Source organism: Staurois parvus, unplaced genomic scaffold, assembly GCF_062004578.1.
Source record: "Staurois parvus isolate SC_StPar_1 unplaced genomic scaffold, SC_StPar_1.0 ptg000024l, whole genome shotgun sequence".
Classification (NCBI taxonomy): Eukaryota; Metazoa; Chordata; class Amphibia; order Anura; family Ranidae; genus Staurois; species Staurois parvus.
Window position 1 is genome coordinate 617,087 of NW_028317820.1, and position 16,222 is coordinate 633,308.

Genomic DNA, 16,222 nt, shown 5'->3' on the forward strand with positions numbered 1-16,222 from the left:
TTGATCAGATTAAAGCTGTGGGGGTATCAAGTACCGTCCCTGGTGCTGATAAAAAAATGTATAAGCTTAAAGTATTACTAAACCGACTACAGTACAATCAGTCTGTAGATGCAGTAAAGCATGCTTGTTATACTCACTGTGGAACCCAAGGGGTTAATCCTCCGCATTGTGTAAAAATACTGTTTGATCCTGTCTTCTCTGCTGCTCCCCTTCTTCCAGTGCTCCCTCTTATCTCCTGATAAGACGTATCGTGTGGAGACACTTTGCACATGCTCAGTTTGGTGTGTATTGCTAGAAAGTTTTTCTTTTTTTCTGTTTTTTTCTTGGGAGGGTGCATGTGATCAGCACAGGGCCAATCAGCACTGTCCAGACAGAAGTCAGGGACTGTAGAAGGGACACGTGCTGCATGGGGACCAGGCGGGATCCAAGAGAGGCTGCGGGCTTCTTGACGGTAAATGCAGAGCCTGACTCTTGTTCCTGGGGATGTCCAAAGCTGTGAAGGTGAGTGTCTCTCTCTCTTTTGCGGGGGCGTTGTGGCAAGTGTATGAGTGGTGGTGGCAGTGGAAAACTCTCTTGGATGGGGGTGAGGGGGGGGGTGTTGGTTGGTGTTAGGCTCGCTCCACGATGGAGGGGGGGGGGGGTGTATGAGAGATGTATTGAGGGGTGGTGGTAATGGAAGGTTCTCTTGGCTGGGGGTGGTGTGGGTTGATGTTATGCTCTCTCTGAGGGGGGGGTGTATGGGGTATGTATTGGGGGTGGTGGCTCCCCTCTTGGCTGGGGGTGGGGGGTGGTGTTGGTTGGTGTTAGGCTCTCTCTGCAAGGGGGGGGGGATGGTAGTGGAAGGCTCTCTTGGCTGAGGTGGGAGGTGGTGTTGATCAGTGTTAGGCTCTCTCCACGGGGGAGGGGGGGGGGATGATCAATTTTTGTGTTGCCTAGGGCAGCACAAAACCTAAATACACCACTTCTTGCAGTACTGAGACATTATTAATTTAAATTTTCCCCAGAGTTCAGCTATAAGTGGAGAACTGGTTTAACTGTTTTCTAGCCACCCTATAGCAGAAATACTGCTACAAGGCGGCACGAGTGCGCAAAATCACATATATATATATATATATGGTTTTGCATTTCCGGGTAGGGGGCGCCTCTGATTTCAATCATCGGTTCCTGGACGGTGATTCCCTGCCAGCACCTGTGATCTCCGAGAATTACCAACGGGGGAGAGACCTGTATGGAAACAATATAGATCTCTCCCCTGTCTGCTCCTGCAGACTGCTTTGTATGGCTCTGCATAACAGAGCCATACAAAGCAGTGTGCTTACAGTGAAACACAGACACAACTCAAATAGTAAAACAGCACACAGTTAACCCTTTGATCACCCCAGATGTTAACCCCTTCCTGTCCAGTGCCTTTAGCATAGTGGCAGTGCTTTTTATTAGCATTGATCACTGTATTGGTGCCACTGGGGATGTCAGTGACACCAAGTCAGTTCCCCTAGTGTCAGAATGCCTGCCACAGTCCCGCAGTCCCGCTATAAGCCACTGATCGCTGCCATTACTAGTAAAAAAAAAATTCCAGTATCTATACCGCCATTTTTAGACGCTACAACTTTCACGTAAACCAATTAATTTACATGTATTGGGATTTTTTTTTTAGCAAAGACATGGAGCACAATACATTTTGGCCTAAATTTATGAAGACATTTAATTTTTTACATTTTTTTACTAAACATGTTTAGTAGCAAAAAGTCAAAAATATATATTTTTTTTTCAAAATTGTCGGTCTTTTTTTGTTTATAGCACAAAAACAATTTTGCAGAGGTGATCAAATACCAGCAAAAGAAAGCTCTAGTTGTGGGAAAAAAAGGACATAAATGTAATTTGGGTGCAGTTGGGATGCAGAAGCAGTTAGGTTGATTCCAAAGTAGGGAATTGAATTGACCATTGACCAAAATGTATGGAAAATCTTTGGAGAGAAGCAATTTGATTTGTTTTGGTGTATACAGGTTTAGTATTAAGGATTTTTTTTTGTTGAGTTTATAGTACGATACAGCCAGGGGCGGACTGACAACTCATGAGGCAATAGGGGATCATGGGGCCCCTGTGTCCTTGCCCAAACTCAAAAAAGCCTATGAAAAAGGTACCGGGGGCATCTCATGGGGCCCCCTACTGACCCCGGGCCCTCAGGCAGTGCCTGAGTTTCCAAATGCTCAGTCCGCCCCTGGATACAGCGGTATAGGAGGCTAGAATCTCCCTAATCCTCTATAGAGAACGGGAGGGATTAATGATCATTAGGATAATGTCATCAGCAAATAGGTTCCTTTTATTTTCAGAGTTGTGAAACTTTATACCTGTTATCAGTTGGTCTTCCCGGATTTTTGTGGCAAGCAGTTCGAGTAGTAAAGCGAATATGATTGGGGACACTGGGCATCCCTGTCTAGTACCATTTGCGATTTCAAATGGTTTTGATAGTATACCATCTGTAAGGACTCTGGCCGATGGAGATGAGTATAGTGACATAATAGCCTTTTGTAACCATCCTGTCATACCATGGCATATTTATTTTAGCAAAGACATGTCGCAGAATACATTCTGGCGTAAATTTATGGCGAAATTTGATTATTTACATTTTTTTTACTGGACATGTTTAATAGCAAAAATCAAAAATATTGTTTTGGTTTTTTTTTCAAAATTGTCGGTCTTTTTTTGTTTATAGCCCAAAAAATAAAAAGCGCAGAGAGGATCAAATACCACAGAAATAAAGCTCCATATGTGGAAAAAAAAAAGGACATAAATTTAATTTGGGTGCAGCGTTGCTTGACCGCGCAATTGTCAGTTAAAGCAATGCAGCGCCGTATCGCAAAATAAAAATGGCCTGGTCAGGAAGGGGGGGAGGGAATCATCTGGAGGAGAAGGGGTTAATCTGGTTCAGTGTCATACGGATGTCCCCATGTTACATTTCACATGCTGAAAACAACTGTTACCAGCAAAATGTTCCTTTACAGAGCATCTGGCTTTCTTCTTTCCCTGGTTTTTCCCAGTATTGAAAAAACAAACGTTTCTGAAAGTGAAACTAAGTTGACTCTCATGTGACTGTTCAGAGTGTTGGCACCTCGGAGTAAAGTGCACATCGTCTCAGCAAGACTTGGGATGGCGGAGAGGACTTTTCTGGGACTATGGATTCTTCTCTCTCTACACCGGGCATGTAAGTGTAAGCCATTTAACACTGATGCAGAGTATGAGCCGTTCATTTACAGTACAGATGATATATATTAGATAGGATCTGTAATATGATGCTCTGTTCAGGTACAAGGAAGTCATAAGAGCCTCAAATAACATTGCCGTCTCCTAATCCTGTAATTGGAATACAGAGATTGTACTTTAATTATTGGGATACGTAAACTTCATGCCGTTATGGGTGAGTCCAGTTGACTGCCAAGGGGCTATAACATATGGTTCTCATTGTCGGAGTCTCTCATTATCAAACACAATGGTTTTGCAGCTTTCAAGAAAAGCTCTGTACTCTTCTCCCCTTAAGCCCCATACACACGATCAGAAAATCGTACGAAAAATACCACTTCCAAATCTGATCGTCAGTACACAGCTTTCGTCTGAAATTATTCAAAGGGACAAGCACGAAAAATTTGTCTTGTACGATACCAGATCATACGATTTTCATTCAACCACTTGCAGACCACAATACATCTATAAGCAGCACAGTGGCTAAATGGTTAGCACTTCCATCAAGCAGTACTCGGGTCGTTGGTTCGGAATCCCGACCAGGAAACCACCTGCCTGGAGTTTGCATGTTCTCCCTGCGCCTGCGTCGGTTTCCTCCCACACTCCAAAGACATGCTGGTAGGTTAATTGCCTCCTGTCTAAATTGTCCCTAGTATGTGTATGTGAGTTAGGGAGTAGGACTTTAGATTGTATGCTCCTTGAGGGTTATGGACCTTAGATTTTACGCCCCTTGAAAGTTACGGACCTTAGATTGTACGCCCCTTGAGGGTTAGGGACCTTAGATTGTACGCCCCTTGAGGGTTATGGACCTTAGATTGTACTCCCCTTGAGGGTTAGGGGCCTTAGATTGTTCGCCCCTTGAGGGTTAGGGACCTTAGATTGTACACCCCTTGAGGGTTAGGGACCTTAGATTGTACACCCCTTGAGGGTTAGGGGCCTTAGATTGTACACCCCTTGAGGGTTAGGGACCTTAGATTGTACACCCCTTGAGGGTTAGGGGCCTTAGATTGTACACCCCTTGAGGGTTAGGGACCTTAGATTGTACGCCACTTGAGGGTTAGGGACCTTTGATTGTACACCCCTTGAGGGTTAGGGACTGATGTGAATGTACAATATATACATAAAGTGCTGCGTAAATTGATGGTGCTATATAAGTACCTGAAATAAATAAATAAATAAGCGTTGTGGTTTTCAAGTGGTTTACCGGGGTTATAGCAGAAGAAATCAGCCATAAGCCCGGTACTGTTTTTTTTTTCCCATGAAAGCAGTCCTAGCGGGTCTTGAGCCACTCGATCGCTCTCCATAGCGGCAGAAGGGGAAGCCCCACCCTCCCGCACTCAACAGTGTTTCTTGGGCTTAATGTTAACGCCGGCCAGGTCGAAAAATGATCCGAACGCGTGGCCTGCTCAAGATGTTGGTGATGAGACTCTATGATCTTTGATCACCTCTGTCACGATGGAGGACCTGAGCGATGTCATGACGTCATAATGCAAACTCATTTTTTTCTTTCTTAAAGCAAAAGTTAAAAAAACATTTTTGCTATCTTTTGTTTTTAAAGGTTTGGGGTCTTTTTGACTCGAGATTCTTTTCTTACCGTTTCCTGACTGCCCTATAGCAGAAATACTGTTACTGGGTGGCACGGGTGCACAAAAGCATGTGTATACAGGTTATGTGTAGACCATTTAGAAACTCGGGCACAGCCCGAGGGCCCGGGGTCAGTAGGGGGCCCCATGAGATGCCCCTGGTACCTTTTTCATAGGCTTTTTTGAGTTTGGGCAAGGACACAGGGGCCCCATGATCCCCTATTGCCCTGAGGCCCCATGAGTTGTCAGTCCGCCCCTGTGTGTATATATATGTGATTTTGAATTTCCAGGTAGAAGGCTGTCAGTCACCGGATCCCAGCCGGTGATTACTTCCAACGAGGAGGAGGACTGTTTTGTTTACTAACAGTTCTCTTCCCTGTCAGCTTGGGCACACTGCTTTGGATGGCTATGCACAGCACAGCCATCCAAAGCAGTGTGCTTACAGTGAAGCCTACAGACATTGTTCCCTTGTAAAACACACACAGCACACATTTAACCCTGTGAGCACCCCTCGTGTTAACCCCTTCCTCCCCAGTGCCATTAGTACAGTGTTAGTGCTTTTTTTAGCACTGATCACTGTATTGGTGTCACTGGGGATTTCTCCTCTAGAGAGCAAGTGGTTAAAGAGGACCTGTCATGCATATTTTTATTACAAGGGATGTTTACATTCCTTGTAATAGGAATAAAAGTGATTAAAAAAAAACTTAAAAGGTGTCACTGGGGATTTCAGTGACACCAAGTCAGTTCCTCACTGGGGATTTCAGTGACACTAAGTCAGTTACTCACTGGGGATTTCAGTGACACCAAGTCAGTTCCTCACTGGGGATTTCAGTGACACCAAGTCAGTTCCTCACTGGGGATTTCAGTGACACCAAGTCAGTTACTCACTGGGGATGTCAGTGACATTCAGTTCCTCCTAGTGTCAAAATGTCCACCGCAGTCCCGCTATAAGTCACTGATCGCCACCATTACTAGTAAATAAAAAAAAAATCCCAGTATCTATACCGCCATTTGTAAACGCAATAACTTTAACGTAAGCCAATTAATTTACACGTATTGTTATTTTTTTAGTAAACACATTTTGCAGAATAAATTTTGGTCTAAATTTATGATGAAATTAGATTTTTTAATTTTTTTTACTGGAAATATTTTTAATAGCAAGAAGTCAAAAATATTGTTTTTTTCTCAAAATTGTTGGTTTTTTTTATAGCGCAAAAAATAAATAACGCAGAGGCAATCAAATATCACCAAAAGAAAGCTCTATTCATGGGGAAAAAGGACGTAAATTTCATTTGGGTGCAGTGTTGCATGACCGCGCAATTGTCAAAGTAACGCAGCAGCGTAATGCAAAAAAAGGCCTGGTGTGAATGGGGGGTAAATCCTCTGGAGAGCAAGTGGTTAAAGAGGACCTGTCTCTATTACAAGGGATGTTCAAAATCCTTGTACTAGGAATAAAAGTGATTAAAAAAAAACTTAAAAGGGACAGTGTAGAACTAAAAAAAAATTCGGAAAACATTTTTTTAACATGCCCCATGCCACCATGCTCACGTGCAGAAGCAAACGCATACATAAATCGTGCACACATATGTAAATGGTGTTTGGAGCACACGTGAGGTAAAGCTGCAATTGTTAGAGCAAGAGCAATTCTAGCGCTAAACCTCCTCTGTAATTCCTAACAGGTAACCTGTAAAAATGTTTAAAGCGTCATCTATGGAGATTTTTAAGTACCGTAGTTTGTCGCCAAAACTAATCTCAGAAAGTATTATTTTACTAAAGAGTAGTTGATGCTTGGAATAAACTTCCAGCAGAGGTAGTCAGCCAATCAACGGTAAATGGCTTCAAACATGCGTGGGACAAGCATAGATCTATACTCAAAAAAGTGAAAAAGTTAACAAAAAACCCCCCCAAAAAGCAAAACAAACCCCCCCCCACCAGGCAGACTCAACGGACCACTCGTTTTTTTATCTGCTTTCACTTTTCTATGTTTCTATCTTTCCACAAGTGTGTGCTATTTTAAAGTGCGACATGTTAGGTATCTATTTACTCGCCATAACATCCTCTTTTATATTTTACTAAAAAATTTGGGTATAAATTGTCTTGTTTTGTTTAATTCACTAAAGTGTATTTTTTCCATTATATATATATAATGTTTGGGGGCTATAAGTAATTTTCTAGCAAAAAATACTGATTTAAATTTGTAAACAAAACATCAAAGAAAATGGAAAATGCTTGGTCTTCAAGTGGTACAATACAATGCATGACATCACTTCCGAATTTTTATTCTTTCCTATGGGAATTTTCATAACTTTAGTAACCTCTTCATTTTCTATATGAAAATAGCATGCATTAAAAAAAAATGGGTGATCATTTGTCCGATATTCTCATCATGTGTACTAGGCTTTAGAGCCTAACTCCAGGAATTAGGGAAATCTATGCTTGCAGGGAGGGGGCTGCGTTACAAGAATGAATGGCTAGTTTAGTCTAGGGGTGCAGGAATAATGAGCAGTACTCACCCTCTTCCTACCTCAAGAAGGGTCCCTCCACTGCTGCAGCGCAGTTCTAAAATCGGTGCAATGCAGTGCGATTGGAGCCCATTCAAATGAATGGGATCCAATCGCACTGCACTGAATCACATGTGAGTTGAAGAGCAATGCAATGTGCTTTTTGTGCCATTCACATGGCGTTCATAGTGTGAACCAAGGCTACACCTTTTTTTTTAGTAGCATTAGTTTAAAAAGTTTAAATTAGTTTTAAAAAACACAACCAACTGTCTTCTATGGGACGGTCGCATTGAAAACGGACTGTTTTCTGTTTCCACCCGACTGTCATCCAATCGGATTCGCCAGATAGATGGGGAATGATCCCCATCCATCTGTTGTTGCCGTAGAGCAGGAGGTCTCCAAACTGTGGCCCTTTGCTAGCCTTTATCCGGCCCTTGGGGCACTATTGCTCCCAATGATATGAGGCACTATTCCTCCCACTGACACCAACAATGGGGCATATTTCTTCCAATAAGACCAATGATAATGTACTATACCTCCCACTGATACCAATGATGGGGAATTACTCTTTCTCCTATTGACCACCAAGCCTGAGGCCATCTGTATTCTCACTGATGCTGGGCCAGGGGCATTTTCTATTCCAGCTGGCCACAATCCGGCTCCCCTAAAGTCTGAAGGACAATAAACTGGCCCATTGTTTGAAAAGTTTGGAGACCCCTGATGTAGAGGATCAGATTGGATGCCAGCGGGTGTCAGCGGACACTTGTCCACTGACACCTGTTGGTCCATAGAGTTCTATGGATGGTTTGATTGTGTCCACCTGAAAAACGGACAGGCAGACCCGATCAGGCTGTCAATGTGAAAGGGGACTAACTGACATCATCTACAGATCAAATGAAAGAATGTTGATCTGCAGATGAATAAACAGAAGAGATACAAAAGTAACAATGCTACTCTGTATCTTTCTATTTTCTTTCTGAACAGTGTTGTTGATAAATAGACAGCTTTTTTGCCAGCAGCATCTGCCAGGGCAGCTCTGCGTACAGAGCAACCCTGGCTTTGATTAATCAGAGCAAAGAATTGCTGGGGAGTGCAAAGTGGGATGTTGGCAGCAGAAGACGACTGGACATGCTACACAAGCCCTGTGTACTATGGTGTCTTTTTTTGGGGGCATGTGTAGCACATCCAAAGTCTTGAACTAGCTAAATAATATGTTTGGGTCAAGCTGGCCCAAATAAACTATTTCCTTCACTAATACATGCAACTCATGTCAGTGCTGTATATACACTGCCTATAGCATCTGCTACATACTGTACAATATACAGTGCTGTGTTCCAGCAGTACCAGGACCTCCTGTCTGCTGTCAGGACAAAATGGAAACAGGCTGACCACTACTACAGGAAGCGTATTTTTGTTCATGAATACAAGGCTTCTTTTGGTTGTTTGAGGTGGAAAGGTGGGTGCATGACGTCACCATCCCCACATCAACCATTAAGAGGAAGCCTTGTGTTCATTAGAAAATATTCTTCCTGTGAATAGCTTGTACGGCTGTCGTACACACTGCTCTATACTGTATATAGCTGATGGAACATAAAGTTTTTACAGCATTGACAGCAGTAGGGGGAAAAGTTTGTTTGGGCCAGCTTGGTGGTGCATTACCACATTTGTGTGGTGCCTATTGGGTGCATGGTGCATTGCCACCTCCTTTACCTGTACATTGGTGATGTTAATTACATTTTTTTGCTGACAGCCACTTTTGCATTTTTTTTTGCACACGTTGGAAAAAAAAAATTTGGGGCCTCAAGATTAGTCTATACCCAGAAGTAATTTTATTAAAACTGTACCAGAAACAATTGGTGGTAGTTCCAATTCTTTATGAAACTGAATATTTATGCAACAGTTCATCAAGCACAAATTTTTAGTAAAAAATACACTAAAGTTATTTTTAGGGCATGCAAATGTGTTTTACCCAATTGTTACAGTAAAATGTGAAAGAGGAGGCTGCACTGAGTAAATAGATGTTCAACACGTGAATTTTAAAATTGCACATGCACGCATGACAAACTTCCAGGGGCGGACTGACCATTTGGAAACCCGCCCGAGGGCCTGGGGTCAGTAGGGGGCCCCATGAGATGACCCTGGTACCTTTTTCATAGACTTTTTTGACTTTGGGCAAGGACACAGGAGCCCCATGATCCCCTATTGCCCGGGGGCCCCATGAGTTGTCAGTCCGCCCCTGTCATGGTCCTTTGTTTTCTATAGCCCATACATGTCATCAATTTAGAGCTAACTGTGAATAATAGCCAGGATTATTGCTTTTACTCCAGCTTGCACAGTGGCATGTGTAACTATGTGTAGCGCAAGCAACATTTTCATACATAGACGCCCCCGATGGGTGTGCTTATGTTTGTGGGAGCGTGCACATGTGAGCAGAACATGCTCAACATTTTTTTTTTGGGAGAGGGAGCTCTAAGTGATTGGGTGTAACTTCAATTTTTGATACTTTTCACTACAATTGTATTTATACCACATAGGGGACTCCTATGTGATATGAACTCTGTGTGACAGGTTCTCCTTAATTGCCTTCCATTGGAGCTAAAGGAGCACAAATCGCATTTCATTAGCTTCTTCCCTGGTTGCCGTGGCCAGAGGAACTGACAACAGAAACTGAAATTGGCATGATACACGTCGCTTTCAGGTTCTTTACAACTAGTAGAGACCAGCGGACTGATGTTCACTGGTCTCCCTCCCCTCACCTGGGGACATTCGCCATGCCAACTCTTCGCCCTTTGGTAGAGTGGATAATTATTAGAAATTCTATTTTCACTTTTGTCTTAATTGGAGAGATTCAACCCCACTAAATAACTGTGCTTCTGTTGCTGTCTCTGCCCCATTTAGAGAGATGTCTCATTATAGTGTTACAGGAACAGGAAGAGAGGGGAAATCCCACAACAGGGAACAGATTTCAGAATAAAAAAAGATAATGAAAATTCTAACCCTTCCACATTCTATTCAAAACTAGATGTTGCTGGTCTTACACAAATCATTTGGCCTCTGGCCAAAATATTTTTTCCCTTTAGTCATTCCTGCACACTCAATCCTCAGAAACTTCTATGGGGCAGTCTACTGATAGTAGATGACCCCAATAAAAATTGGTGGAGGTTGACTGCTCAGACATGTGTAAGGGAAAATGGAGCAGCCATTTTAGATCTAAATATGAAATACATTGGTATTGAATTAGATGGCCTAACAACCTATTTATTTTTCCTTGTATGAGAAAAACCAGTTCCACACCTCATGCCCTCTCCTGTTGGCTTAATATCTGGGACTTCACTTCTGCTACCAGTTCCACAGCATTCTCACAACCTATTGACCTCAAGATTGTTGTCACAGCCTTTGAGGACCTGTCAAACTTGATGGACATTTACATGTGGACAAATAATCGCATCTCCAGAAGTTTCTCCAAAAACACAGATGGCTCTTGACAGAAAGATCAGATAGTCAGGTACCACCCACTGGAAAAGCATATAAATTGTATTAGAGGGCCCTAGTTAGACAGAGCATTACTTTGAATCCAACACCATGTATTGTTCTGCTCTCCCTGCATGGAGGTCTAGCTACATGCTTGTATAATAAACATCTACTTTTCAATCCGGCTTCAGCAGTCAAAATGTTACTGGAACCCATGAGTTTTGGGTTTCCCCGTCACATGGCCAGGGTAAAAGTTCTTCATACTGCAGAGCTTGAGTGTAGGTTGAGGGATTGACTCAACCAATCAGTGTCTGAACACAAATCCCACCCCACCTGGACTGATCTGGAAGAAATACCCTACAGGTAAAGAGAAGAAGTTTGGAGCTCTTGTATGCTCTTAGCCTAACCATAAGGAGTAGTATTTTACATGAAAGAAGCAATTCCCGTCCAGCGATGTACCGGAATGTCGCTGGACTTACGTGGTTATACCAGATTGATGCCTGCAGCTGCAGGCATCACCCCGGTACCGTTTTTTAGAGCCGATGGTTGGCTCTCTTGTAATAGCAAAGAGGACTTCCAGCCACTCTTTTGCTGTAACAAGCAGAGGGAGTGGATACTTCTCCCGCCCTCCCCCGGCGACCTCCGCCATTCTCTTGGGCTCTTCTATTCCACCGGGAGACTTGAGACCAGCCGGTGCATCTGCCGACTGACTGTACAGCTGAGCGAAGCCGTGATCGCCTTTGATCAGCTCTCCCTTACAGTAAACCATAAGTGATGACCTGACATCACTTCCGGTTTACTCGGACGTAAACAGTGCCATGTTTAAAAAAATAAAACCATTGATCTTGGTGTTTTTGGATGCTATTAAGTGCAGAGGAGGGATTTGGGGTCTTATAGACCCCGATTCCCTCCATAAAGAGTTCCTGTCACATGCCTATTGCTGTCACAAGGATGTTTACATTCCTTGTGACAGCAATAACAGTAATTAAAAAAAAATGAAAGAAACAGTGTAAAAATTAAAAAAACAGTATTAAAAAAAAATTAAAGCACCCCCATCCTCCTGTGCATTGGTCCAGCATGCAGTCAAACAGCTATTGACCCACACATGTGATGTATCACCACAAATGTCAGATCATGGGCAGTAATTCTAACACCAGACCTCCTCTGTAAATCTAATGTGGTAACCTGTACAGGCTTTTAAACATCGCCTATGAATAGTAAAATTTATGTAATTTGTGGCCATGCATAATCTTAAAGCATGACATGCTTGGTATCTATTTACTCAAAGTAACATCATCTTTTTTATTTTAAAAAAAAAATGGGTTATGTACTGCGTTTTTTTGCAATAAAATTTTTAAAAAATTATTTTTTACCCATAAAATTGCATTTGAAAAGCCGCAGCACAAATACCGCGTGACATGAAAAAATGTCAAAACCCAGCAATTTACTCTTTAGGGCCTCTGCTTAAAAAATATATATATATATATGTGTGAGTGTGTGTGTTTGGGGGTTCCAAGTAATTTTTTTAGCAAAAAAAATGATTGTGATATGTGAACAAAAAAGGCCAGAAATGTCCCGGCTGGAAGTAGTTAAACTGCTTTTACAGCCTGGCTGGCAATCCATATATACACTTACAACACAGGCACAAACTCAGAATTGCAGCAATGGGCTGACCCTTAAAGCATTTATGTAAAATTGGAAAAGTAGAACTAAGGTCACAGAGATGTACAGTAAGCTGTGCTGTGTCAGCAGTTATGACAGCTTGTTTAAATCAGTAGAGATAAAGTAGACACTCTCAGTTTAGAAGGGTCATGTATGTCTGTGTGCACAATGTATGGGAAAAAATGCAAGATTATCAGAATTTATGAATTTTCAAATGCTGTGTGACCTCTAAGGCCAGTGTGGGTGCAGACATGTATCCGGTGCCCATGTGACCAAATGGGGGAAACATTGTAAGACAATTGACCAGAGTGGTCAGGTATGGCCACCAGTATTTGTTAAAGTGTGCTCAGTATGTGCTATCTGATCTGGTGTAGGAAATGAATACTGGGTGTCGTCTTTAAAAGCTCAACCCCCTCTGCTACTTACCTGACCAGATCAATATCCCAGGTGTTTCATCTGACTTGATGCTAGATTCTGATTAAAATGTGTTCCTTTCATTTTTTTTTGAGAAGTGTGTATTTATAGGTCTAATGCAGGCCATAGATGGGTCGAAAATCGGCCGATTTTCGGATCGTTAGTGGGCTATTTGTTTGGCCGTTTTTCGGTATTTTGGCAGATTTTTTTTATCGGTAAAGTTGGAAAACAAATCGGCCGATTTTGCCGATCAGCCGATTTTCGCGGCAGTGATGGGCAAATCGGCCGATTTTTTACCGATAAAAAATCTGCGCATGAGCAGTGACCTGCAAGAGGAAGACAAAAAGAAGAAAAATAAGAAGAGGATGAAGAAGAAGAAGAGGATGATGATGAAGAAGAAGAAGAGGATGATGATGAAGAAGAAGAAGAGGATGATGATGATGAAGAAGAAGAAGAAGAGGATGATGATGATGAAGAAGAAGAAGTAGAGGATGATGATGAAAAAGAAGAGGATGATGATGAAGAAGAAGAAGAAGAAGAGGATGATGATGATGAAGAAGAAGAAGAAGAAGAAGAGGATGATGATGAAGAAGAAGAAGAAGAGGGTGATGATGATGAAGAAGAAGAGGATGATGATGAAGAAGAAGGATGAAAAATTAGAGGAATTCCAGTTTGGCAAAAAGTGTCCCTGCAGAGAGCTCCGCTATTTCTTTGACAGTTCCTTGACATTTACAGCGGTTGCAACATTGTATCTATTTGTTTCCGAATAAAAACATCTGTATCCTAAATGGATACAAATAGATACATTGTTGCAACCGCTATAAATGTCAAAGAACTGTCAAAGAAATAGCGGAGCTCTCTGCAGGGACACTTTTTGCCGGCTGTAGACGGGATGAAAATCGGCCGATTTTTTTTTTACCATTGCTGGTAACGCCGGCCGCTTGAACGACCGATTTTTCATTTTTTAAAAGAAAAATCGGCCGTTTTTCTCCCCATCTCTGACCTGCATAAGACTTCAGGCCACCCTTTTGCAGGTGGAGGGGCACAGTTTTCAGTTTGGTGTGGAGCACTCCATACAAATGGAGGCACAGATTCTATAGCCATTCGGCTTATGCAGTGTTGAGAGACTGTTTGTACTTTTGCACTATTTAGCACTTTGGAGTTTATTAATTTATTATATCGTTCTTTGATTTGTACTATGTTTATTCTATATATGTATGTGGTTCACAGAGTAGCGCAACACTGATTCACTTTATATTTGTTTATCTGGTGTGGGAACATTTTAAGTGTTTTTTTGCAGCAGCTCACTATTATATTTTATGAATTCAGTAGCTTTATAATTTAATATATATTTTTTAGCATTTTTGGTAGCGCACATTGATTATTTTATTGTTTTTGTGTTACAAAACTAGTCTCAAAATGTTTTGATACCATCACTCCTTTTTTTTTTTTTTTTTATTTTGCCTGAAAAAAACGGCTTTGGAACAAAAAACATAAAAAGATTTGTTTTTTCCCAAATCCCCATCGCAGCGCGTGACCACTGTGCCTTTTATGTGATATTTTGCTTACAAACCTATGACCAAAGTATTTACTGTCTCAACAGTTGTTGGTTGCTAACTAGTTACTGATTATTTTATGAAGTTCTTTTTTTCAAGGTAGGCTGAAAAGCATATACTGTATGTAAGAGAAGAGTTTCATTGGTTGATTGTGCTGTTGCAGGTGTCTATTAGGCCCTCACTTGTGTCGCAGTAATGAAACCATATTGTGTAGGTACAAGGACTGTGGCCGGGTTTACAACGTTTAGACTCAGATTTAATTTAACCATATCTTTTTAGGACCCTCTAATGCATTTCTTGAGCATTCATTTTTCATAATCTTACCTGTTGATGTATCTCTACAGATGCAGCTTTGGATGTCATCGCTCCTTCCCCAGAAAAAGCCCTTGTCACCAAGGACACCATCCTCAACTGCACCTTCTCGGTGGATAAACAGCCGCCGGATCTTAACTTCCTGGCCGTATTGTGGAGTTTTCAGGGAACAGTAATCCTGAGATATGACAACAAAGGCTTCTCCACCCAAGATCCCAGGATGTCCCTTAATGTGGAATCTCTGAGGGACGGATATGCCTCACTACACATATCCAACGTGACCATCTCTGATGGGGGCATCTATAAGTGTAAAGTTATCTACAGCCCTGAAAGCAAGGAGAAGGAGATTTCATTTGCAGTGTTCGGTAAGGGCACCTACTGGATAACAATGGTCAATGTTGGGTTAAACATGGCTTTCACGTTTAACTTTTGGGGAAAAAACTGAAAAATGCTGTGTAATTGCAAAACAAAAAAAAGAAAGATTCAAGTAGATCTAATCTGTCACTGGAGAAAATGTAATTTGTCAAAGCACGGCATATCGTAATCCTGGACCTGATAGTGACCATATTGGATCATGCCTGCACAATGTCAGTGAGTGTGACTAGGGCTGTGGATAAGGGGGTATCACCAGTCCTCCTGTACGGGGCCCAGGCTAGCAGGAGGGCCAAGCAGCTGGGTGAATCTCATGTGGGCAGGGAGTGTGATGGACACAGCAATGGAAGAGAAGGGAAGCTGGAAACACTGCGAGAGTGGGGGTACATACAGGGGTGTATTAACAACAAGGCAAACAAGGCATTTGCCTAGGGCAGCATTTTTCAGGGGGGCAGCAGCATCCCCTGAAAGAAGGAAAGGAAGAAGGGACACACGCAGCACGGAGACCAGGTGGAATCTGAGAGAGCCTGTGGGCTGCTTGATGGTGTATGCAGAGCATGACTCTTGTTCCCGGGCATGTCTGGAGCTGTGAAGGTGAGTGTCTCTTGCCGGGGTGGGGGGAGGGGGTTGCCAGTGTATGGGGGGAGGTGGTAGTGGAAGGCTCTCTCAGTTGGGGGTGCTGGGGTGTTGTTGGTTAACTTCAGGCTCTCTTCGTGGGGGAGAGGGGTGTTGGCCGGTGTCAGGGTCTCTACGTGGGGAGGGGAGCCAATTTTTGTGTTGCCTAGGGCAGCACAAACCCTAAATACACCACTGGGTAAACATGGGGGCCTGGGCAGAAGGGGAAAATGTATGGTGCGCAGAGAGGGTGCTGGGTGTGGCAGAGGGGCAATTACTGGAACTGATCTCCCGTATGGCTCTCTGCAGCAGCTGAAAGCTGGCTTCTTCTCCTCTCCCTCCAGCTGGCTTTCAGGTGCTGCAAAGAGAGCTATACAATGGATCAGTTCATGTAATTGCCCCCCCCCCACCACACTCATCACCCTCCCTGTACACCCTCCCTTCTGCCCAGGCCCCCCTGTGTGCCCTCACCCCTGCAGTTCTGCCGGCTTCCTTCCTT

General features: G+C 42.8%; 2 protein-coding genes across 2 annotated transcripts in view; both read left to right on the plus strand.

Annotated features, from left to right (window-relative positions):
• Positions 1-16,222, plus strand: part of LOC149472050 (uncharacterized) — a 481,288-nt gene that overhangs the window by 140,008 nt on the left and 325,058 nt on the right. The window lies entirely within an intron of this gene.
• The window catches only part of LOC149472051 (uncharacterized), a 47,282-nt gene continuing 34,088 nt past the window's right edge, over positions 3,029-16,222 (plus strand). The window contains exons 1-2 of the mRNA XM_089693266.1: positions 3,029-3,202; positions 14,769-15,101. Of these exons, the coding sequence (XP_089549392.1) occupies positions 3,148-3,202; positions 14,769-15,101 (388 nt within the window). The 5' untranslated portion in view covers positions 3,029-3,147. The remainder of the gene's footprint in view (positions 3,203-14,768; positions 15,102-16,222) is intronic.